Source organism: Barbus barbus (genome assembly GCF_936440315.1).
Source record: "Barbus barbus genome assembly, chromosome: 20".
Taxonomy (NCBI): domain Eukaryota; kingdom Metazoa; phylum Chordata; class Actinopteri; order Cypriniformes; family Cyprinidae; genus Barbus; species Barbus barbus.
The window spans coordinates 24,619,631-24,644,012 of record NC_136748.1 but is presented as its reverse complement, the minus strand read 5'-3'; the positions used below and the strand labels follow the sequence as shown (position 1 = coordinate 24,644,012).

Sequence of the window (24,382 nt, the reverse complement as noted above, 5' to 3'; positions counted from 1 at the left end):
GTGTAAAGGACAGACAAAAACACACGATGAGACAGTCGAAATGTGTGTGCGTTCACCTAGGGCACAATTTGTTCAATCCATAACTGGAAATTGACAAGAAGAGACAGATTCATGTTCTCTCAGCAAATGAAAATCAGTCATGTTTCATCTAGAAGCTTTAATACTCGGTTCTATAGGAAATGAACAAGCTGTAAGGTAAACAGAGCACATCTTCCTATTTACTGCTTCAATATGCAAACGTAAACTCACTTGTCATAGCTTATAGCTGTCATAGACTTTACATTTACATTTATTCATTTAGCTGACGCTTTTTTCCAAAGCGACTTACAATTGCTATATATGTCAGAGGTTGCACGCCTCTGGAGCAACTAGGGGTTAAGTGTCTTGCTCAGGGACACATTGGTGTCTCACAGTGGATTCGAACCCGGGTCTCTCACACCAAAGGCATGTGTCTTATCCACTGCGCCATCACCACCCCACCCACTTTACACTATGGGCGGCATAGATGTTTATGAATATTCAAAATGCTGTGAGCGATTTTACATAGCAAAACAGAATAACTCTTGCTTATTGCAAGCGGCAAGCTTCTGAAAATTCTCCAGACTTTAATTAACTTAACACGAAGACATTTCTGCTTGCTTATCATATTTGATATTTTATTTATCTTGTCCCAAAGGAAGAAAATACTTCCGGCATTTCCCATCTAGCACTTCTAGAGTTATAAATATTCATATGCACGGTAAGTCAACATAAACCCCAGCTCTGAAAATAAAAGACTGATCTGGGTTAGTGATCGCAAGGATCGCAAACAAAGTTTTTTAGTAAACTGGATGAATCAGTTCACCAAATTGGACTGAATTGTCTGAAACAGTTTGCAGCTCGAGTCAGCACGACTCTATAAGTTACTCAATCAAAACTCACTCTCAGATGTGCCCAACAGACACTACAACTCAAAATGAGCCAATATCCAAGAGTATATGATCCTACTATGCCGGCTTTTCCCAACTCATTCGGTGCTCCTATGAAGGTGTGCGGTCAAGTCCAACTTACAAACTGTCTGCCGAGGGTTTAAAAAAAGTATGTTTCCACTTTATGACGTAATTGTGTGGATAAACACCACCTCCACAGAAGAAGATCAACGCCTGCTTCTACATCGCTGCCTGTTTAGCCCCGCCCACTGATTCATGCATGCAGTGTAAATAAAGATAGGGGCGAACGAAGGTCTACACAGAAACCAAATGATAAACTTTATATGATGAACTTTATTTTTAATAAAGTGCCAGACCCCGTAAGTAAGAACTTTATTCACTTTATTTTACCATGGATTTGTTTACGAACAAAGCACAATTCGACACAAGATTTTCAGAAAGATTGAAACTAATAAAATGATGCTGTGCAACTATATTGGATCCGATGTTGCACCACACAAGTGTGAGTAACTGTTTTTATTACGTAATCACTATTGCTTTGTCTGTTATTACAGATCATTTGATATGTACTGAACATTTATGAGTTTTTAACCTAAATCACAGCAGCATCCATCTGTGAAGGATGTAAGCTCTCAAACATACACAACTATTAGCTAATCGTAGCAGTAGTGATTTAATTCTGACTCTACAATCCGTCACACCTATTCAAACAGAGAGTTAAGATGAAGGGTGAAAATAGCCTATTACTTTTAAATTATGATGTTTTTGAGGTAAAAATCTTGCATTATAAGTGGACCTCAGAGAACAGTACAAAACAACAAACAAAGGCAGTTCATGACCCCTTTAATTGAAATGTGCATACGTGACATTAACTAACTGGTCAATCGGTTATTTATACCAGTTCACTGAAACAAACTGTATGAAACAACCAGTTCGTGGGAAAGAATCGGACTTCCCATCACTAATCTGTGCCTGTTGGTTGTTTGGCAGATCAGTTCTCAAGCTCGAGCAGGATTTAAAGACATCTAAGCTGTAGTACTTTTATAATTACATGTCAGTCTGAAGTCCTGAGGTTAATCGCACATGTCTGCGTTGGAGTTTGACATGTCATGGAATCCTTCCTGCGGTACTAAAGGCAAAAGAAGGAAACATGCAGCCAAAAGTGAGGGAATCTTTAATTCTCCACAGGAGAAGTGTGTAGTCCATTAGCTCTGTTAGTTAACTCTAAATCCACTCTCAGTCCAATCTGTCTGAACTCAAAATGTAACTGCCTGTGCAAAGGTGAAAGGTTAACTTCAGTACAGAGGATGCTCCTTTCATTCACCTTTGATCTTTGACCCCATCTGGCTCTCCCTGTAATCTGTGCTCTAATACGTCCTATTGTGGGACAATTCTGCCTCATGGAGAAGGAAAATAAGATGGCAGTTTCTACTCTAACAGTATTCTGTTGGAACTGCTGGAAAAAGTGCTCCAGGATTTGGGGTGTTGGGGACTTAAAAGCACACAACCCTGAGTGTGTCACAATTCAGGAATTCTGACAACTGACCCAAGCTTTCCACAGCTCACCGCACAGCGCCTTAAAATACTCCCAGCAGGCTAATGTTTCATTCAGCACAGCCACAAACTGCATCACTCTCACACAGAAACAATGACAGAACAAGAAATCTGACAGGATGAGGAATGCGAACACAACCAGAATGTAGAATAAATATCAGTAAAAGTGGAATGAATGAAAAATACATAGCATTTTATAGTAATACTAACACTTTACAATAAAGTTTAATTGGTTAATATTAGTAAATGTATTAGCAAACATGAACTAACAATGAACAATATATATTTAGCAGTTTATTAATCTTTGTTAATATTAGTTAGTAAAAATATAATTGTACACTGTTTGTTCATGTTCACAGTTCATTCATTAAAGTTAAAGGTATAGTTCACCAAAAAAATTAAATTCTGTAGTATTCTGTAGTAACTTTAACCTAAATTTGTTCCAAACTGCTAAACACAAAAGAAGATATTTTGAAGAATGTTGGTAACCAAAATGTTCTCCACACTGTGGAAGTCAATGGCTACTGGCAGCTGTATAATTACCAACATTTTTCTAAATATCTTTTTATCTTCAACAGAAGAAAGGTTTTGATCAACTTGAGGATTAATAAATGACAACAGAAGCTTCTTTTTTTGGAAGAACTATTACTTTAACAAATACAGTGTTTGATTTAAAACAAAATGTATTGTACGTTCAAATTGACTAATTTCATTGACTGATATTAATACATTTAAAAATTACTTATTGTAATGTGCTACTGACAAACCTTACAGCTACAAGGAAAATAAACCAATATTGACAGAGTGTGTGTATACACAGTGCCTTGCGAAAGTATTCATACCCCATAATTTTTCTCACGTTTTGTTATGTTGCTGCCTTATATTAAACCGCTTTAAATTACTTTTTTCCCCCCACATCAATCTACATTCCATAAACGATATGGACAAAGCAAAAACAGAACTGTCACAACTTCTTAAATTTAATCAAAATAAAAAACTGAAATAAGTACATTGCATAAGTATTAATACCTTTAACTAAATATTTAGCTGAAGCACCTTTACAGTCTCGAGTGTTTTTTTGTTTGATGTGACAAGCTTTTCTCATCAGCATTTGGCAATTATCTGCCATTCTTCTCCTCACCTCTTCACCTCTCAAGGTCTGTCAGGTTGGATGGGAGCAGATGCACATTTTCAGGTTTCTCCAGAAATATTTGACTGGGTTTAATCCCAGGCTGTTGCTGGACCACTCAAGGACATTCACAGAGTTGCCTATAAGTCACTCTTACTGTGTGTTTAGGTTCATTGTGCCATTGAAAGGTGAACCTTCTGCCCAGTCTGAGGTTCTGAATGCTTTGGATTGGGTTTTCATAAAGGCTATATCAATATTTTGGTGCATTGAGATTTTCTTCTACTCTGAAGAGTCCCTCAGTACCTGCTGCTGAAAAACAGCCCCACCGCATGAGGCTGCTACCTGCACACTTTACTTTTGAGATGGTACTCTGCAGGTGATGAGCAGAGCCTGGTTTCCTTCAAACAGGATGCATGGAATTGAGGTTCATCAGACCAGAGAATCTTGTTTCTCACAGTCTGAGGGTCCTTTAGGTGCTTTTCTGCAAATTACAAGTGTGTTTCATGCGTTTCATGAGAGGATTGAGTTTTGCCACACCGCCATAAAGCCCAGATCAGTGGAGTGTTGCAGTGATGATTGTCCTTCTGTAAGTTTCTCCCATCTGCATATATGATCACGGAGCTCAATTAGAGTTACCATCAGGTTCTTGGTCACCACACTAACCAAAGCCCTTCTCCATCAATTGCTCAGTTTGGCCAAGAGGCCAGCTCTAGGAAGAATCCTGGTTGTTGCAAACTTCTTATATTAAGGGTAACAGAGACTACATGCATTTGTGGCCCTTCAATGAAGCAGAATTTTTTTCTGAACTCTTCCCCAGATGTGTGGCTTGACACAAACCTGTTTCTCTACAGGCAGTTCTTTTGACCTCAGGGCTTGATTTTTGCTCTGAAATGCATTATCAGCTATTAGACCTTTTATTAAGACGTGTGCCTTTCCAACTCATACCCATTCAATTGAGTTTGCCACAGGTTAACTTCACTCAAAGTGTAGTAACATCTACAAGCAATATGAATGCTCCTGAGCTCAATTTAAATAGTCCCAGATAAGGGTATGAGTATTTATGCAATTGAATAATTAAAGTTCTTTTATTTTTAATACATTTGCAAAGACGTTAAAAACCTGTTTTTGCTTTACCATTATGGTGTATGTTGTGTAGGGTGACGTGGGAAAAAAAGGAATTTAAAGTAGTTTAACATAAGGCAACAACATAAAAACAATTATGGCATATGAATACTTTCGCAAGGCACTGTACATACTTTTACTTAGAAATAATTTGATGCAAAGTATAAAATAAAGCAAGGTGATGCTAGAACCTCAGTGCAAAACTTTTCTAAGCCAGTTTAAAAATCACTATTAGTATTAAGTAACTGGTGCACTTGTGTTGCGCTTCATATTAAAAATGTACATTCATACATTTTAAGAGTGGATAAAGTGTCAAAATACTTTTGTGGAATACAAAAAAAAATAAAAATAATAAAGTGTAGAAATTATTTTCAGTCAGAAATTGCCAGGTAATTTGACAAACAAAAGAAACGCCAAGTAACAAATCTTTAAAAGAAAAACTGAAATAAAACATACTCAAACGACCTTCCTTCAAAAATATAATTTATATAATCTGTAAATATAAAGAAATCATACATATTGCGCATGTAATTCACTCTAGGTGGAAGCTAACTCCATTCAACCAAAATCTGTTAAACCACAAAGGCTGCTGTTTTTTTGTACTAATGGCATATAGGCTGTGTGACCAGTAACTTATCTCTCATAACAGGCAACCCACAATTTAATATTAAAATCCATACTACACCCATTTGATTATTATATCTGGCACATGCAATGATTTCTTCAGCATGATCGCTTCTCTAACTCGATCCTTACTGTGACTGACAAGCCATAAGAACCGCATTCCTTCATGATAGTAACTGAATCCCGCAGCCCAACGCAAAGCATACACAATTTATGAATGATGTTGAGTGCGAGCTGTCAATCATGCTCCTGACCGACAGCTCTGAGTCTCAGCGGCAGTAAAGTATCATCAGCTGCTACAAACTTACCGGCATCATGATTGAAGAATGGCGAAATCAAACAGGAAGACCTGAATTAAAAAAAATAAGTCTTTAACTTTTAAAGGCGAGTGAACAAAAAGTTAAATGAATAATTCTGCTATTCAAGCCCTTTGCCCGTTATGAGTTTGATCCTGTGGATGTGGTGAAAGGATGAACTGGGTCATTTACGTCACAGCGGCGTCCCAATCCAGTGGCTTTGGTGTTTTGTGCAGGGTGTTATGGCAAGCCGTTTTCACATTTGTGTCTTTAACTCGGATTTGTTTATATTCTACTCATATTTTTAATTTACATAATATTTACAAACTGCCCATTAGATTACTGTACGGCTATATGAGAATACTGGAATTCATAGTGTCTGAAAACTCGTCCATTCATCTTGTAATAAGGAAATCCTGGAATAGATACTGGTAAATATCTGAATGATTACTAGTGATTAAAGAATAAGTACTAATGACCACAACCTCTGGACTACATACTAGTCAGAAATGAATAGCCTAATTCAGGGGTGCCCAACCCTGTTCCTGCAGAGCCGGCGCCACGGCACCTCCATCAGGGGGGCATTTAAATTTTTCTAGGGGGGGGCACAAGCCACGTTGTGTGGGGTGGGGGGAGCGCGCAATCTGTGATCGCATGCAGTTGCTGACGCTCGCTAAAGCGTGCAATCGCTTTCTTATTTGAGCTGTTTTATTGGTAATTTCGCTTTCGAAATCGATCGTGTTCAGCAGGGAGGGGAGAGGATGGAAAGTGTGGGGGGGGGGGGCACAGTAACTCGTTTGGGGGGGGGGGGGGGGGGCACGGCCCGCGAATGCCCCCCCTTGGCGCTGGCCCTGTGTTCCTGGCGATCGACTGTCCTGCAAAGTTTAGCTCCAACTCTAATCACACACACCTGCCTTTAATTTTCACACGATCCTGAAGACCTTAATTAGTTGCTTCAGGTGTGTTTGATTAGAGTTGGAGCTGAACTTTGCAGGACAGTCGATCGTCGGGAACAGGGTTGGGCACCCCTGGCCTAAATGATATCTGAACCAATGTATTTAACACTGAAAATTAAATAAGTAGGTTTACACTGGGTAAGTGATTAAGCAATAGCATGTGATGAATAAGTACAAGATATGAGTCAAAAGTGTGTTTGTATTGTACACGTATTAGTAACATAAAATAGTTGTTTTTAAGGAGCAAATGTTAATTTGGCTTGCCATAGGCGTAAAGAGTCCGAACAACGGAATTACGAAATCTACTACTGCGAAGGTTTATCTCATGAATATTAAATATATCATGCTGGGCAAAACTTCCTAAAGTATCCAGTTCAGTCATGCAACGTAATTAATATTCATAACCTAAGCCTTTACCATAGTATGATTCGCGTTCAGACAAAATCCATTTGATAACCTGTCCAGTGAATCTGCATTGCAGCGACTCGTGGTCAAGAAAAGAAAACAACACCGAAAGAGCTCTCTCTCTCTCTCACACACACACACACACACACACACACACACACAGATATATGAAAAATTCTATAAAAGAAAAAAAGGGATTTTTTAAAATCAGATTTTATATCGATAATTATGTATATTACTAAGCAGTTCAATAGATTATTTGTTATAATACAAGATGCATCATATATTATTTTCCAACAAAAAAGTACCATGGTATTGCCATGTTTTTAAACATGTCCTTTGGCAATATCATGGTATTTTGATAACTTTAGACCACACATGAATACTAAAGATATTTACAACCATGACATACTTTCTATTGTATTACAATCTGACATCTAATACATTGTTTCTTGCACATATTAGAGTGTATCAGATGTCCGTTTATGCCAAAAAAATTTCAGTTTTCCACCAGCATTAAGTGAAGAGAAAAAACAAACAAACTTGACAATAAAAATAAAATGATTTGATTTTTATTATTTGAATTTGACTCATTTCACAATCAGTTTGGAGAGGAAGTTTTGTTGATTGGACTTTCTAGGATTTCATTCATCTGTCCTTTTTACCGATGACCATAATCTAGCGTCCAACAGTGCTGTGAATCTCTTGGAATGTTTAATATCTATAACATTAGATACAGTAGTTGTGCCCATGTGACTTTGGAGAAGCTGACAGACTTCAAGAGAAGCACCAACAAAGTGAGTTTACTTACTGCAGGATGCTGATCACTGCAGGATGTTGTTACACAATCCAGAAAACTGGGAACACCTAGTCTTACATAGGGCATAAAACACTAACAACTGCAGTCAATCATTATAGCAATGTGTTTGTCACAATGAAAAACATCACTAGTGAGACCTGTGAGTTTACTATATTGGCTTGACTGTTTGGTCAAAGAAACACTAATACTGCGTAACCTGTTTGTGTGCTTGGCACTGTAGTACAGCAAAATCCTGGTCCAATATAGTAATCAAACAAAAACGGCTCATAACAACACTAACAATAATAATTATGTCAATAGTTTCCAAAGATCCTTTGGATGAATGTTTATTTACTGAATGCAGCAGTTTTGACCATTGGCATCCTTGAAGCGCAGGCGCATCTTGGGTTTGTATTTTTCAAGGTACATAAGTTGTTTGGCGTTAAAAGCCCCACGCCTTTTCCTAAAAAGAAAAATCATTCACATCACAAAATGACCAAAAAATCATGTCCCACGTAAAAAGAAAAGAAACTTAGATTGTGTGACTTACTGACGAATATACTCGACAGCATCTTCGTACATCATCCCGCATTCGATTAAGGCTATGGCCACCAGGACAGGAGCTCTGAATACAAAAAAAACTGTTCTCATTTAAAACTACTTAAAAGTCAGGTCACTGGTTATTAACCAGGAATTTCCCTGACTGATTTAGATAAATGTTGAGGTTCACACCATCACAGCACAAAATGTTCTAAAAGAATGACGTGTTTCTGCACATCAGGTCCAAGATAACTCCAAAATGACACAGAGTAATATCTCAGTGAGCTACAATCAGAAAACCACAAACCAATATTTCATATCTGTGTGTGAATCTGACTGAATTACATTTGGCCTGATAATACTTACCGTCCCAATCCAGCAACACAATGTACTGCGATGCAACAGCCTGGTTCATCTTTAAATTTACATTTGAGAAGGTTCAACCAGTCATCAACAATTTGGTCAGGGGGTGAACAACCATCATCAAAAGGCCAATCCTAAAGGACAACACATTTCTGCATTAAATCCTCTGCAATAAACGCACACAAAATACCAAATTCCGTCTGAATCTTTGGGATATTTAAAGAGGTTAATCACAAATCTCACCAAAACTTCAATGCCTTCTTTTTCCACTGGTGTTTTGTCATAAGTTGCATCACAAACCCGGACAAGCGTCTGCACTCCAAAACTCTTCAATTCCTAAAAGACATCAATATCGACTTTTACCCTATTCTTAATATTGCTATTCATATGAACTCCTCCCATCTTAATCCTTACCTCTGTAAACTTGACAAGCTGTGAATTGGTGGGATTGTGGGTGATGAGAAACCTCATGCATTCGTAGGTGATCTCAACAGGAGCAGGGCGATTCATTTTGACACTCAAATTTAATTGGACTTGATGAAAAAACAACAACTTCTGAATCTTCTATAGGGGTAGAAATAATATCGAAGAAATTTGACTTTGAGGCAAATCTCTCTCAAAAAAGGGGGGAGGGGGGCAGGAGAAGGAAACAACTTTCACGCTCCCACGGTTTTAAATTAAAAACTAAAGAAGGGAACTATCCTTCTGATTCACAATTTATAATTACCCCATTCAGGAGAGGAGAGATGATCAGTTGGCACTAGAGAGAAGGAACAACAATTTGCTCTCTAGTACCTGGATTGGCTCAAACCGATTCATACACTAACTCTGGACAAAAAAAGATGCTCCCCGAAAGTGCAGAATTTAAGACGGGCAGTCAGGTAGTATAATCTTCATATGGCAGGCCCTCTGTTCACTTGTCTACAATGACCAGGTGCTGTGCCTGGCAGAAGTCTCCACTCACACTGACAAACGCCATAAATGTACAGCCTGGAATAAGAAAAAGATGGCGACCAATAAATAACCAGGGCAGTGGATCCTAAGGCACATCACAACCAGAAGTGCAGTGAATCAAAACATGTCACCATTAACACCAAATGATTACTGGATATAGCCCACAGCTGAAGAGAGACCTCATTTCACTGCAGATATTGACTTTGGCCATTGGATGGATTATGAACTCTCATCATAAAATCATACAGGCCTTGCACAACATCATAACAGTTCAACATCAGTTTATATATTTCCCATCATGCACTTACTTTCAATAAGTGAACAGAAAACAAGTTGAGAACTCTGCATTCTATCTTCACCATTCGTGATGGTCTCTACTTTGCACCTAGAAAAGATAACCGAAATAAAACACGCAATAAACAAAACTTTTCTTCATTTCAGACTATTAATTTTTAAAGAAAGAATTCCAGAAGGGAAAATTAAAAGAGCTGATATGTGTCTATTTGTGTTAGTACAGACTTATGCTATAAAAGCTTATCTTATGTAACATTTGACATTACATTCAAATATTAATACACCCTCAGATTATCTTATAAAGGTGGATATTCACGTGTATATATATATATATATATATACTGTATGACACATATCTCAGTCACCACATCCACTGCCCATATACTGTCTATTTTTGACCATTATCTCATTCTTAAAGGGACAGTTCACACACACAAATGAAAAATATGCTATTTACTCACCTTCATGTTCCTTCAAATCCCTATAATTTTCTTTCTGCTTAGGAAAACAAAGGGAGATGTAAAGCAGCAAGACAGTCATCTTTCACTTTCATGACATGTTTTTTTCCCATACAATGAAAGCAAATAGTGACTGAGAATGTCATTCTGTCCCTTTGTATTGTTTTCCACAGAAGACAGAAAATCATATTTTGGACTGGAACGACATAAGAGGGAGTAAATAACAAAATAAAGCAGAGAAAAATCTGCATATCTATGCGTGGAACACAATGGGATCCATTTGCTGACCACACATTAATCTATATTTGTGGTGGACGATTAAACAACCATTTAATTAAAAACATAAAATATTCAATTTGTTCAAATGTTTTACGGGATTAGTTCGCTCTTGTCCGGCTAGCGTGTTATAGCTGCTAAATGCGTATATGTTTAAAGACACGCACAATTTCACAATCCATCAATAATTTGGATATTCATTACAGAAAAAGGTAACGTTAGATATGATATCGTATAGATACTTACAAAGAGCTGACGGCAGATATGAATACCGTGACAATGAGAGAAAGGATTGAGAGACGCTGCTAGCCGGCTAGCTCTCCCCGAGCATAGAGCTCCCGTAACCAGGCGACAATTCCGGTCCGCGCAGATGACCGCTGATTGGCTGGCCGCAGTCACGTGGTCGACAAACCGCACCTTTCACGGAGTGGACAGATGTTACATTTTTCATTAGCTAATCGGTCTCGACCAATCACGTTGATTCTTCTAACAACTATACTATACATTTTTAATAGTTGTTTGTGATTATTACAGCATATATAAAAAGTTTCGGTGGTAGATAAGATTTACTTTAAATAAAATAAACAGGAATTAATATAACATATTTTTTACATGAATTAAATTAGGTTAATAATGCAAACGTCTTTATAATGAAAAATAACCATCTAACCCTATCAAATAGTAACACATATCATTAAAATATTTCTTAATATAGTTTATTAATTACAGTCGGCAAGAAACACATGACAGATTTTTTAAATGAAGTTATGCCACCATCTCATGGTGAGAAAGAGTTATAGCATGAATTATTATTTTTTTCTATTCATAGCAACAATGTATACCTAGAATCTGCCTTTAAAAAATTGATCTTAAGGATTAAAAAACTACCTTTCTGAAAAATATCATGTGTTTTTATGTATTATATAATATTTGCAGATTGCTGGGTGTGGTGATGACATGAGACTGCAAGGCTTCAAAATGTATCTTGTAGGCCAACTCGCATTACAGTCCCTGTCTGTAAGATGATATTCAATTCAATTCAATCCATTTCAAGTTTATTTGTATAGCGCTTTTTACGATACAAATCGTTGCAAAGCAGCTCTACAGGAAATTAAGTTTCCACAATATATTTATATATTGCAGAACCTTAATATATTTAACTTATGGCAAGATTTGGTAATTCTGTATGTTGCCTGAGCTTTGGCATCCTCTGAGGTCCTCTGAGGGGTTGGCATCATCTTTTCTCAGGTGTTCGATCATCTCAGATCATTTAAGGGTTGGATCCAGACTGAAGCTTCTGTAATTCCTAGTTACCACGGGATGTTAATCAGAAACAGAGAAACAAATAGAGACATAATTAGTGTAGCTGCTGTTCCATCTAAGCAAAAATGATTTGTTCAACCCAAGCTAAAGAATAATAATAATGTACATTTGATCAGATATAACTGCAGCACAAGATTATAAAATGTATTATGTGAATGCTTGGCTAAAGAGATGTGTCTTTAATCTAGATTTAAACAGAGAAAGTGTGTCTGAACCCCGAACGTTATCAGGAAGGCTATTCCAGAGTTTGGGAGCCAAATGTGAAAAAGCTCTACCTCCTTTAGTGGACTTTGCTATCCTAGGTACTACCAAAAGTCCAGAGTTTTGTGACCTTAGGGAGCGGGTTGGATTGTAGCGTGGTAGAAGACAAGTTAGGTACGCAGGAGCTAAACCATTTAGGGCCTTATAGGCAAGTAATAATATTTTCTAAATGATACGGAACTGAATAGGTAGCCAGTGCAGAGACTGTAAAATTGGGGTAATATGATCATATTTTCTTGACCTGGTAAAAACTCTAGCATTTTGGACTATCTGTAGCTTGTTTATTGAAGATGCAGGACAACCACCTAGCAGTGCATTACAATAGTCCAGTCTAGACGTCATGAATGCATGAACTAGCTTTTCTGCATCAGAAACAGGTAGCATGTTTCGAAGCTTGGCAATGTTCCTGAGATGGAAGAATGCTGTTTTTGTAACATGGGAAATATGATTTTCAAAGGACAAGTTGCTGTCTAATATAACACCCAGATTTTTGACTTTAGAGGACGTAACAGTACATCCGTCTAGTTGCAAATTTTAATCCAAGAGATTTTGTGTACTGTTTTGTGGTTCAATAAGTAATATCTCTGTCTTATCTTAATTTAATAGGAGGAAATTATTGGTCAACCAATCTTTTAAATTTTTTACACAATTTATTATCTTAGTTTAGAAGTTTCACCTGGTCTTGTTGAGATATATAGTTGAGTATCATCAGCATAACAATGAAAACTAATCCCATATTTTCTAATAATATTACTAAGAGGCAACATGTATATTGAAAATAGCAGAGGACCTAGGACAGATCCTTGTGGTACTCCATACTTTACTGGTGATAATTGAGATGACTCTCCTTTTAAATGAACAAAGTGGTAGCGATCGGACAGGTAGGATCTAAACCATCTTAAAGCCTGCCCTTGAATACCAATATAGTTTTGTAATCGATCTATGAGTGTGTCATGGTCTATAGTTTCAAACGCAGCACTAAGATCAAGTAATACTAGCAATGAGATGCAGCCTTGGTCTGAAGCAAGAAGCAAGTCATTTGTAATTTTAACAAGTGCAGTTTCTGTGCTATGGTGAGGCCTGAAACCTGACTGAAATTCTTCATAGAGATAATTTTTTTGCAAGAAGGAGCACAATTGAGCAGACACAACTTTTTCTAAAATTTTAGACATAAATGGAAGATTTGAAATGGGTCTGTAATTTGCCAGTTCATTAGAATCTAGTTGTGGTTTCTTAATAAGAGGCTTAATAATCGCCAGCTTGAATGGTTTCTAATGAAAGCACGCACCACCCAGCCACACTCCAGCACCACACCCTCCTAAAGCAGCTCCATCATCACAGGTGTCTCATGTGAGTAAACCACACACACTCAGGTATGATGGCGGCCAGGCCATAGATCAGGTTGGACAGGATATCTTAAGACTTTTACTGTAGCTTCGCCCTGTCCCTCTTTCTGGTGCTTTTTGTTTTGTTCTTTTTTGTGCTTGCAGTTTCAATGTCTATCAGTTTCGCGGCAAAACACGGTAAGATCTGATTTTAGTACTTATTAGTTATTACTGATTAGCTTATTAAATAGATAGGTCTTATTAAAAATAACAATTATGCAAAACAACATGAAATTGCTACATTTTAGTTCGTATGTGTATATGTGGTTAGAAGCACAAAGTGAACTAAGAAAAATGTATTTTATTGCATGTATCATTTTGTTAATATATAGCCTAAATTTACTGTTTTTATATTCATCAAAGAATTCTGAAAACAATGTATCATCCACAAAAATATTAAGCAATAACACTGCATAATGATTTCTGAAGGATTATGTGACAGTGAAAAGTGCAGTAATGGCTGCTGAAAATTCAGCTTTACCATCACATCACAGAAATAAATTACATTTTATTAAAGTAGAAAACTGTTAATTTAAATAATATTTCACATTATTACGGTGTTTACTGCATTCTTAATTCATATATATATATATATATATATATATATATATATATATATATATATATATATTGTCATGCTGGATCACACCTGATCACACCAAAAAAAAAAAAAAAACGTATAAACATAAAGAGTGTGTGTGTGTGTGTGTGTGTGTGTGTGTTTATACTTTTTTTTTTTTTTTTCAAAAAATGTAAAAAACATGTAGGAAATCTTATGAGACATCTTAGCTGTGACAAACCCAGGTGTGATCCAGCATGACAAATCCACAATTCTGTCTGCAAAATCAAGACAGCAAGGATTCATAATGAGCAAGCTTGTCAACACAGTCTTGTTATATTTAAATGTGTCACCCTTGTGATTGCACAAACTCTTATTATAAGGTTACCTGTCATAACTTCCATTTAAAGCACTTGGAACAGAATCAGATATCGCAAACCTTTTGATGAGATCTTTGGAAACAATCTGGAGTACCTGTTATGCATGGCTGAACGCCTCCGGAGTTTAAATACTAATCGAAGGCAAAATCTCCACTGGCTAATTAAAAAAGATAATCAGCAACACAAAAAATGACATGATGAAAACCTATTAGGTTTTTGGTTAAATTTAGAGCATACTTTCATGACACCAGTTGTCAGGAGATTCACTGACCCAAACTAGAATGACCTGTTTCTGTGATTTTATCCTTGTCATTGTGCAAAAGTTTTGAGTTTCATATGTAATTGTGTTTGCTTCAGGACATCGGGACGTTTGTGATCAGCGATGAACTGGTTAGGCCTGGAGACCCTTCTTAGCGGGGTCAATAAATATTCTACAGTGTTTGGTCGAGTCTGGCTGTCTGTGGTGTTTGTGTTTCGTATTCTGGTGTTTGGGGTGGCAGCTCAACGCGTTTGGGGCGACGAGAGCAAAGACTTTGTGTGCAACACCAAGCAACCTGGCTGCAACAACGTCTGCTACGATAGCGTGTTCCCCATCTCTCACATCCGTCTGTGGGCCTTGCAGCTCATCTTTGTCACATGTCCATCACTCTTGGTCATAGCCCACGTCAAATACAGAGAGGAAAAAGACAAGAAGTACACGACCCTCCACGAGGGCACCCATTTATACGCCAACCCTGGGAAAAAGCGTGGGGGTCTTTGGTGGACCTACCTGTTAAGCTTGATCTTTAAAGCCTCAGTTGATGCTGCCTTTCTCTATATTCTTCATCACTTGTATAAAGGTTTTGATCTCCCTCGCCTCACCAAGTGCTCACTGGATCCTTGTCCAAACACGGTGGATTGTTTCATCTCCCGTCCCACGGAGAAGAAAATCTTCACTCTCTTCATGGTGGCCTCCTCTGCTCTCTGCATATTCATGTGTATCTGCGAAATGACTTATCTCATTGGAAAGCGTATATTAAAATACTGTATGATGCAAGAAGCACCACCGCAAAGATCTAAAAGACCAGACCCGACTCTGTCCAGCAGCCAAAACTTGAGTTCACAAAAATTAAAAGACACCTCAATGGACAAAACTGCTATTTAATGACAGCAGTGTGCCACCAAACCTTTACAACCTCAGTGAGTTCGGGATACAGGATAAAAAAAAGGCCCTCTTTTTCCATCATCCAAAATTGTAGCAAACAAATGCAAATGCAAATAAAGTAGTAATCTAAGAATGATAATGTTGCTTTTAAACATATTAAATATATGTTTTTATATCAAATATATTTGTATTTATTATCATGTCTAGGATGTGGTAGCCAGGATTTTCCCCAGTTTTTTTTTTTAGATATGCACTTAGAAAGTTTTGAATGAACTTTAAAACAAAATGTATTTGAAAATATGTTAAAAATCTGGGTGAGGTGAGCTGGGCTCTAAATACTTTGCAATCAATGTCAGATGGCTTCATGCAAATGTGTTATCGACCTCAAAATTGACATGTCTCCTACAGTACAATGCATTTTAAAGTTGTTTTTTTTATGATGATATCTTTTTTGTATTTGTATTCCGTGTACATATCAAAAGTATCAATTAAAAATTCATTTAGATGCAGATTTGCCTTGGTTTCTTTGGTTTTATGGAATTGACAGAGGATGCGAAAGATTAGTATTTTAATAAAAGTATCAGTCACCCAAAAATGACTTAAGTTTTAACACAAAAAGAGAAATTTATAACAGAATGTCCAAGCTGCTCTTATGCAACCTCTTTTATTTTTTAGTTTGACACCCCCACTTTCATTGTACGGAAAAAAGCAGCTCTGATATTTAGTTTAACTCCGAATTTTATCTTCCACTGAAAAAAGAATGCATACTTTAAATAAATGATGGTAGAAATTAATTTGTGGGTAACCGTTCCTTTAAAATGACTTGCATTAAAGCCAAATATGCTATATCAAATCTCTTAACAGTGTTTCAAACTCTCAGTATAATTCCTCTGATGCTCTCTGGATCTTTTCAGTCCTTATTTCTGACAGCCTACACTGCTTTTGTACCTAGAATGCATATAAAAATAAAAAAAATTAGCACACAGTGCCCAGTGCATTTTCATTTACATGTTGTATAAGAAGCACCTCTTGATCTTTTGCCTTCAGCATTCAATGATTACATCCCTCCTACCTTTTCTATCTCACTCACACACCACACACAAATATATCACACTGCACACTGAGGGCAACAAAAAACTGATTTAGTGTATACTTAATTGAATGTGTTTCAATGATAATGTGAGAACAAAACGTTATTCTTTTATCCTAAGCATTTTAAATCATCCCAAGCACTGGCAAGTCACTAACCTGCATATAATATTTCAGTCTTTAGCACATTGACCAGAAAGAATACAGCAAATGTCCTACTGTATGATTCACTCACTCTGCGCTGCTCCTCCTACACATGTGCCCTGGCTTCGGCTCAAATGCACACAGCAAACAATCCATCCCACTCACATGAGCACACCAGCTCACACACACTTTTAGAGATACCACCACAGACTCAAACACATTCAGCTGTATTCCTTCTATACTGCTATATAATGTTTTAGAATCTGACTTGTGCACCATTCAGAATTCTATCGAGAATGCTTCATATTTAACAATTTGAATTGAATCTGGATTATAGCAAACAGAAACAGAACTGTAATTTTTGTTTAAGGAAATAGTATTACATTGGATTTTTTGACAACACATACCGGATATTTTTCAGAAACATTAGATTTTAGTCTGCGAATGGGGACTTGAACTTGGGACGTCCGAAGTGCAACAGCGTTACCTGTCAGCGTGATTCCCACAAGGCTATTGGTGCCGACAGAGTCAAATAACTATTAATAAAAGTCATAATTATTCCAATGTTTCCTAGAGAAATTTGTATGTAGATTTAGAAATCGATATATTTTTTTAGAAAGGATGCCTTAAATTGATTACATTGATGACTTTTTATTTTAAATAAATGCTTTTTTTGAACGTTATAGTCATAAAAATAATCATGAAAAATATGTATCATGCTTTCCACAAAAATATTAAGCAGCACAATTGCTTTCAACATTGATAGTAGCCTATTAAGAAATGTTTTTGAGCACCAAATCAGTGTGGAGTAATTGCTACTCAAAATTCAGCTTTGCTATCATGGGAATAAATTACATTTAATAAAAAATATTGTATCAGAAGATAGTTTAACTTGTAATAATGTTTCACAGTATCACTATTTTTACTGTAATTTTGATCAAATAAGTTCTTTAAAGAGCATATTTCAAAAATATATTTTTTAAAATCATACCAACCCCATACTTTTTTAAGGGTAGTTTCCAAAAACTAAATAAATTATACAACATACGTTATATAAACAATCTAGAATTTGGTCCTTTGACCATGGTGGAAGGACACGTCATTTCTGAGAATGGTTCAGTTTACCGACAAATCTTCAAAATGAAACCAAACACGAAGCAGCTTACAAGTTTACAAGCAGCTTAGACCAACTTTCTGTTCTTGCCCATTTTGTTGTTGTGTAACTGTGACATGTTGATTTTCCCTTCCTGTCATTCCAATTCACTGTACTTTGGGGTGGGGCCAGTTATAGCCACCCCATTATTGACAAACTATTTTCCTGTTGACACTGTAAAGCTGCTTTGACACAATCAATATTGAATAAAGCACTATATAGATGGTTATATAGCACATTAGCATACTTTTTCTGCCATATATATAGATGAGTAGTATTCCATACTCATGAAATGAAAGGAAGAGTTCTTAAATTATGATTTTGCCCGAGCTTACTAAGAATTCTCAAAATCATTTTGAAACCGTTTTGAAAACCATAATAGAGACATCATTGTGCTGGGAATGCATGTCATGTGTTGCTGCAGGATATTTGGTCAAAGCCAAAAGATTCAGGTTAGACCCAGGAACAACAGTGAGGTTCTTGATGCATATTATGCATAACAGATGGAACAAAACGAGCATAATGTATAGACACCAGGATATAGTGTGTCCGCTGACACTCGACCCACTTATGTATTATGTTGGCACACAATGCATTCAGTTTGGCCTCATTTACACTGAACTAATTAATTTAACTAAAAATAGCCCATTTGGCCCCTACCAGAATTTCAGGCTCTTTCACTCTGATCCCAAATAATTCACATGAGAAATCATATATATATAGGCCATGAGACAGATGGAGAGATGGAAAGGAGGCTAAAAGGGGGGGGTGGAGCCTGAGAAGGCTATCCAAAAGCATGCTAAGTAAACAGCCAAGAATGACAAGAAATTAAGTGACAAAATGAAGACTTTGATCCTCCACATTTCATTTATTGACAACCCAGGCGAAACGCATTTCCTTTGCAATGTGTTAACAGGTGAAACAACTCTCCCTGCTGAATTTAAACTTTATAAACTGAGCTAAGCACACACATTTTTACTGCATATTAATCATTATTTGTGCTATAAACTGTGCTCCTTCATTGACGAGGTCAAAATTTCAACATCAGCCTATTCACTATTCTTCACTCAGTACTTTATCACAGTCAGTTCTTACCTCAGTAACATAAAACATTAATTATTGTTATACAGAGCACACAGCATATAGCAAATAGAGTATCTATTACTGACATAATGTAAGTGTGCAATAGATTTTAAGCTCATGTGCTTGATCTCTGATAGTCATATTGCATCCACGATCACCTATTTAATAGCCAGACTTATCAGTTAACATAAATACTTACTGGTCAACATAACATTGAAATCAATAACAACTTAATAAATCCATAAAGCTGTCCACCATGACATAATTTTTAAAACAGATGCAGCTTGAAAGAAAGACTTAAACTGTGCTTCAACAAAACTGCAATCAAAAACACATCCAAGATTTATTGTTAATACTTGTAGATGTTGGAGTCATGACTTGGAAATAATATGTACATAATGAGAAAGAAAGAAACGAAAAACTAAAATACCTGTTTATGATGTTAATAATTCTTAAATGGGCTCTAATACAATTGGTTTGCCAGTGCAGTAATAAGAGTTAGGATACAGACTTCAGCTCAGTGTGTGTCTCTGCCCCCTGTGTGTACTGTGAGGACACCTCTTCCAGCTCAGCTCTCTCCTGTACAACAATAGCAGCCAACTCCCCAGGCTGGCAGGAAATCTGCTGAGCTTGGTTGCCATGGAGCAGTTTGTCTGCATCCGATTGGTCCTCGCCGAATAGCTCCTGCAGCACCCCCTGCTCTAGCTCCTCCCAGTAGTCCCACGCAGGCTTGGAAGAGTTTGGCTCGGGTTCAGAATCAGTCAGGTCTGAGTCCCAGTCGCTATCTCCTCCTACAGCAGAGGCCAGAACAAAGTCTGCCTTAGAACCGCTGTCCTCTGATTCAGAATCTTTTGAGTCATATACGGAATGTCCCTCTGTAACCAGCAGGTGGCAGTCAGGAGCAGCCAGGTAAACAAAACTATCTGTAGAGAGGAAGTCACATTCATCAGGGTAAGGGCAAGGTTTGGCGAAGGAAGTAGGAGGCAATAGCTCCTCCAGTGCAGGTTTGGTCACGCTTTCCTGTGTGGTTGGGGGCAGCACTGACACTGCCAGGTAGACAAAACTATCTGTGGCAACGAATGGATCTGCATCACTCTTGACTAATAGCGTTTCTTTATCTTCATGTTTGGAGGGGGACAGTGGTAAAGGCACATCAGTCTTCGATGTGTTCACAGTGTTATGAATCTCTAGGGTTTGAGATCCTGTGTCCACAGGTTTCAAGCGTGCTTGTATTTCTGTAGCTTTGATTGTAATCTCTTTACAAAATGCTTGCCTTCCTAGCTCTATGCTATTAGCTCTCAGCCCAGAGGGATCTTTTTGGTTCAAAGTTGCCAATTTATTTGCTTTTGGAATCAAAGAGTATGTCCCAGTCTTTCTGACGTCGACTTTTCCCTCTTCCCCTTGGCTAAGAGATGTAATGCTTCCAAGATCTGACATAGTGATGTCCTCTCTACTGGTTTGGCTGGGATTTGACATGTAGACACCACTTGAATCTGAGTCTAGCGTCAGGTTGGAATCTGGTGACTCGCTATGGCCGTATTTGTTTCCCATTTGGGCATCAATGGTGGCGAGATCTAAACTAGTTGGGACCTTTTCATGAGCAAGTTTAAGGCTCCCTGGCTGAGTCACAATGACATTACTTTGACCTTTGCATGTTTGTAAATTGTACTGAAATTGTGGTTCGTCATCATCTTGGCTTTCCGCAGCCTCTCGGTTCATTCTCTCAATCTCCAACATATCTTCAGCACCCAGTTCTGAGCTTGTACCTGACGGAGCTTGTGAGCCACCAAACCCTGATGGAGGATGTAAAAGAGGCCAGCGCCTTAGAGAGCCAATGCTTTGCAAATCTTCATTCCTCGTCTCATCCCAAAGCGAATTAACCATCTCTAACACAGCTTCCCAGTTCTCTTCCTCACATTCAGGATTGGTATTTTCATCATTGCCTGACTCAACACTCTCCTGTATGAACACAATTTTGCTCTCTTCTTCTAAAGCTTCCTCAATCACATTCTCAATTTTGGATGCTTCAGGTTTACATTCCTCTTGCTCTCGCAAGAGCTTCCATTCCTGTAGTGAGCAATCCTTCAAATCTCTTGTTAACGTAGACTTGCCAAGCTGTCCATCCACATTCCCCTGGTGCTCGGGGAACGGTGAAAGACGAGGAATGGTCTTTTTGTTAGAGACACTCCGGATTAGCAAAGAGGGTAGTGGGGGAAGAATCGGGAGGTTATGAACTGCGCCACCTTGTCTTACCGTCCTCCTCCTCCCAATAAGTCGCCGGGGCCAGGTGGACTCCATTGGTGTTGGGGAGACGGCAGGTCTTTTTGATGTTTGGGAGCGCAGAAGGGGCGTAGTGTCTGTTTCAGGTTCTGGGGTGGTTGGTGGTGGTTCTTTCTCTGGCTCAATGTTCTGGGGTTTAAATGTCAGAAACAGGTTATCTTTTGCCATGCCCACATTGTCCCTCGTACCTTGGCCAATCTCTAGTTTGTCTTGGTCTTCTTGACCACACATCAGGGCACTTACTGATAACTCTGACAGAGGTGGTCTCGGTGAAGATGGTTGGGTTGGTAAAGACTGCCTGTTGAACTGCTGATGGTAGGGCAATGGTGAGGGAGAGAAGAACACAGAAGGTGTATGCATATCTGTGGAAAAAGGGGACCCAGAGAAGGGTGAAATCTGAGGGGAGGTGAAGCTGTTTGGAAAGAAGGCAACTCCTGGGTTTAAGTAGGTCTTTTCCCCTGGGGAGAGTTCGAATGTTTCTGGGAATTTTGGTGGAGACAAAACCTTCCAGGAGTGGCGGCAGAGGTTGTCCTTCTTGCCACTTTCTTGGTGATGATGCCTCTTGTTCATGGATCCGCTTGGAGCCGAGCTGCAGGATACGCTTGGGGACGCTGACCTCACAAACCCTCTTGGTGACTTGCTCAGTTCATCATTTGCTAATTTCAGAGAATCAAAAATGAACCTCTCATCCAGTTTTCTGCCACTACTGCCTAGCACAGAAGACCTTGTGTCAAACATGTCTCCACCTGCTCCCAGGGAACCATTACTGGAGAAGTCAGTTTCTCTACCCCTTCTTGAACCCAGAGTGCTGTGTGCTGAACTGTGGTCGATCTGTTCGTTGATGCACATTGTGTCATAAATGGAGCGTTGAGGGATGTACCCATCTTCATTGTAGCCCTCTCTGTCATCCCCTTTTTTCGAACAACAAGGGCTCTGCCGTAAGCAGCCAGGTCGACTTAATGGCTTTCCCATTGTGTCACTTCTTGACGATGGCCTCCTACACAACCTCCAATACAATACTCCAGAAGTCTATAGCATGATGTCGCCAGAGCATGTGTACCAGATCTTCTCAGAAATTATTGGAGACAGACATTTTTGATTTATTCAAAAACTTCTAGTGTCAGCAAGTGGTTAGATGCTCAAGAAATGGCTTCAGTATCTCCACTGGAAATAAAAATTCAAAAAATAAAACATGCTTCCCTTACACGTATAGTTTGACGGCAACATCAAGTGGGTAGAAACTTTGTGAGTCAGTTGGCATTACGTAAACAGATTAGCTTTTCATTCATAGACTGACAAAGAAGCTGTATGTCTGTCTATCCCCTCCGTTTAGATATAAGCAGTTCTGTTCCAAATTTAGAGCTCCCATTCTCCTGAGGCAGCATCTTTACACTTCAAAAATGCACAGCATTAGAGCAAAAACTCACATCTCTTCCTCATTCAAATGTGACATAACACTTCTCCATGGTCTCTTTGCATTGCCCATCTTCATGTTGTTAATCACTGACGTAACTCTAGCAATCAAAGCATTGCAGGATGACAGATGGTCGGTCCAAGTCCCTTGTGCTCCGGTGGTCCAGGTGTGAAAAGTGTACTGGAATCCAGGCATCCAGTCTGTATTCCAGCATTATCTTGCAGCTCTCAGACTCTTGTCCTTCGTCACACAGAAACACAGTTGGTTTGATAAATAGCCTCTTATTTCAACACCAACGGGAGCTCTTTCTCTCCCTCCTCTCTCTTACTGCCTCACTATCACTCTCTCAGCTCCCTCCTGAGTTTTGAGGCTGCTTCAGGGCTTTAGCACTTATCAGGAGCTTAGGACTTTTTTGCCTCACTCATTTCATTTCCTTTCAGTCACTTTTATCTCCATTTGGTTTGACCTCTAATAAAATGGCTTAGATTTTCATCAGATGTTATCTGCATTTGCCAATATCCTTGTCTTATGTGTGTAAATAAAAACCTCATTTAAATTAAACGTTTAGCACAAATTGCACCAACAGCATGGCTTTTAAAAAAGCAAAGTTTGACATTGTTTGTGCATTTTTCCAACGACGATTCAGTCATGCACTGCCAGATTGTCTGCCTTTGTTGTACTTCTCTCTCCCACACACTCTCCTCTCATTCTCGAATCACACCTCATCTGCCCGGAGCACACCCACACACTCTTTTTGAACAGGCAATATAAACGTGATCTGTCCCTGAGATGCGCTATCTTTCTGTCCACCATGACCAATTGTAGATGTACAAACAATTGGTAGGAGATATAGGCGAACAGCGTTTGCCCTTCAACATAGATATAAATAGTTCAGCTGCCTCACTTATATATTGCTCCCATTATGTTAGCCAGACAATGCTGAAAGTCAGTACAGGCTAAATTATAGGTCCTGATGTGGGACGTTCAGGTTAAGTAATACAATAATTGCATTACTAATGGCTGATGCATATATATGTGCTTTTCATATCTGAATTGCATGATTCTCAACAGCAGCAGCACATTCAGAATCCAGTTCGAAGCACAAGCAACAGCTCTCGTCTCTGTTACCATGGTAGCGAATGACAATTGGCTTTACATAGTAGGCTGGCGTTGCATCTATCTGTGCAAATATCAGCATAATTATGTGGCTAAACATTGCTGATTTGATTGCCCATTGTTGCCCTGTCAAGGTCCTGTCACTTGAACTAACAAAGCAGGACTGCCCTCTATTGACTGAGACACGAAACTTTGACTCCATGAATGCATCACACTTATGAATGTTGCATTAACATCTTTTGTAGAAGCAAGACATCTAATTACAGAAACCAAGCAAGGTCTTGACTGTCAGAAAGAGTACTTTTTTAAATATCTGTTTCTTAAAGAGCCAGTGAAATTAAAACTGGAGCTT

General features: G+C 38.3%; 3 protein-coding genes across 7 annotated transcripts in view; 1 reads left to right on the top strand and 2 right to left on the bottom strand.

Annotated features, from left to right (window-relative positions):
* Window positions 1–5,867, bottom strand: part of LOC306885983 (apoptosis-stimulating of p53 protein 1-like) — a 46,719-nt gene extending 40,852 nt beyond the window's left edge. The window contains exon 1 of the mRNA XM_079442823.1: window positions 5,667–5,867. Within this exon, the coding sequence (XP_079298949.1) occupies window positions 5,667–5,675 (9 nt within the window). The 5' untranslated portion in view covers window positions 5,676–5,867. The remainder of the gene's footprint in view (window positions 1–5,666) is intronic.
* Window positions 5,868–7,218: 1,351 nt separating this feature from the next.
* LOC306886404 (protein tyrosine phosphatase type IVA 2-like) lies at window positions 7,219–11,092 on the bottom strand. Of its 5 annotated transcripts, XM_079443486.1 has the most exons (9): window positions 10,946–11,045; window positions 10,427–10,460; window positions 9,980–10,056; window positions 9,445–9,707; window positions 9,132–9,281; window positions 8,961–9,053; window positions 8,721–8,851; window positions 8,365–8,439; window positions 7,561–8,277 (listed from the first exon to the last, which is right to left on the bottom strand). In XM_079443486.1, exons 5-9 carry the CDS (start codon window positions 9,225–9,227, stop codon window positions 8,166–8,168), a joined length of 507 nt encoding a protein of 168 aa, XP_079299612.1. In that variant the 5' UTR covers window positions 9,228–9,281; window positions 9,445–9,707; window positions 9,980–10,056; window positions 10,427–10,460; window positions 10,946–11,045; the 3' UTR covers window positions 7,561–8,165. The 5 variants fall into 5 exon arrangements, with proteins under 5 accessions (XP_079299608.1, XP_079299612.1, XP_079299609.1 ...); XM_079443483.1 differs by having other exon boundaries at window positions 9,132–9,707; window positions 10,946–11,092; XM_079443484.1 differs by having other exon boundaries at window positions 9,132–9,707; window positions 10,427–10,463; window positions 10,946–11,055.
* A 2,592-nt stretch (window positions 11,093–13,684) lies between these two features.
* Window positions 13,685–16,255, top strand: LOC306886536 (gap junction beta-4 protein-like). The gene is made up of 2 exons (XM_079443722.1): window positions 13,685–13,806; window positions 14,965–16,255. The coding sequence occupies exon 2, from the start codon at window positions 14,990–14,992 to the stop codon at window positions 15,749–15,751; it is 762 nt and encodes a 253-aa protein (XP_079299848.1). The 5' UTR covers window positions 13,685–13,806; window positions 14,965–14,989; the 3' UTR covers window positions 15,752–16,255.
* Window positions 16,256–24,382: the final 8,127 nt, after the last annotated feature.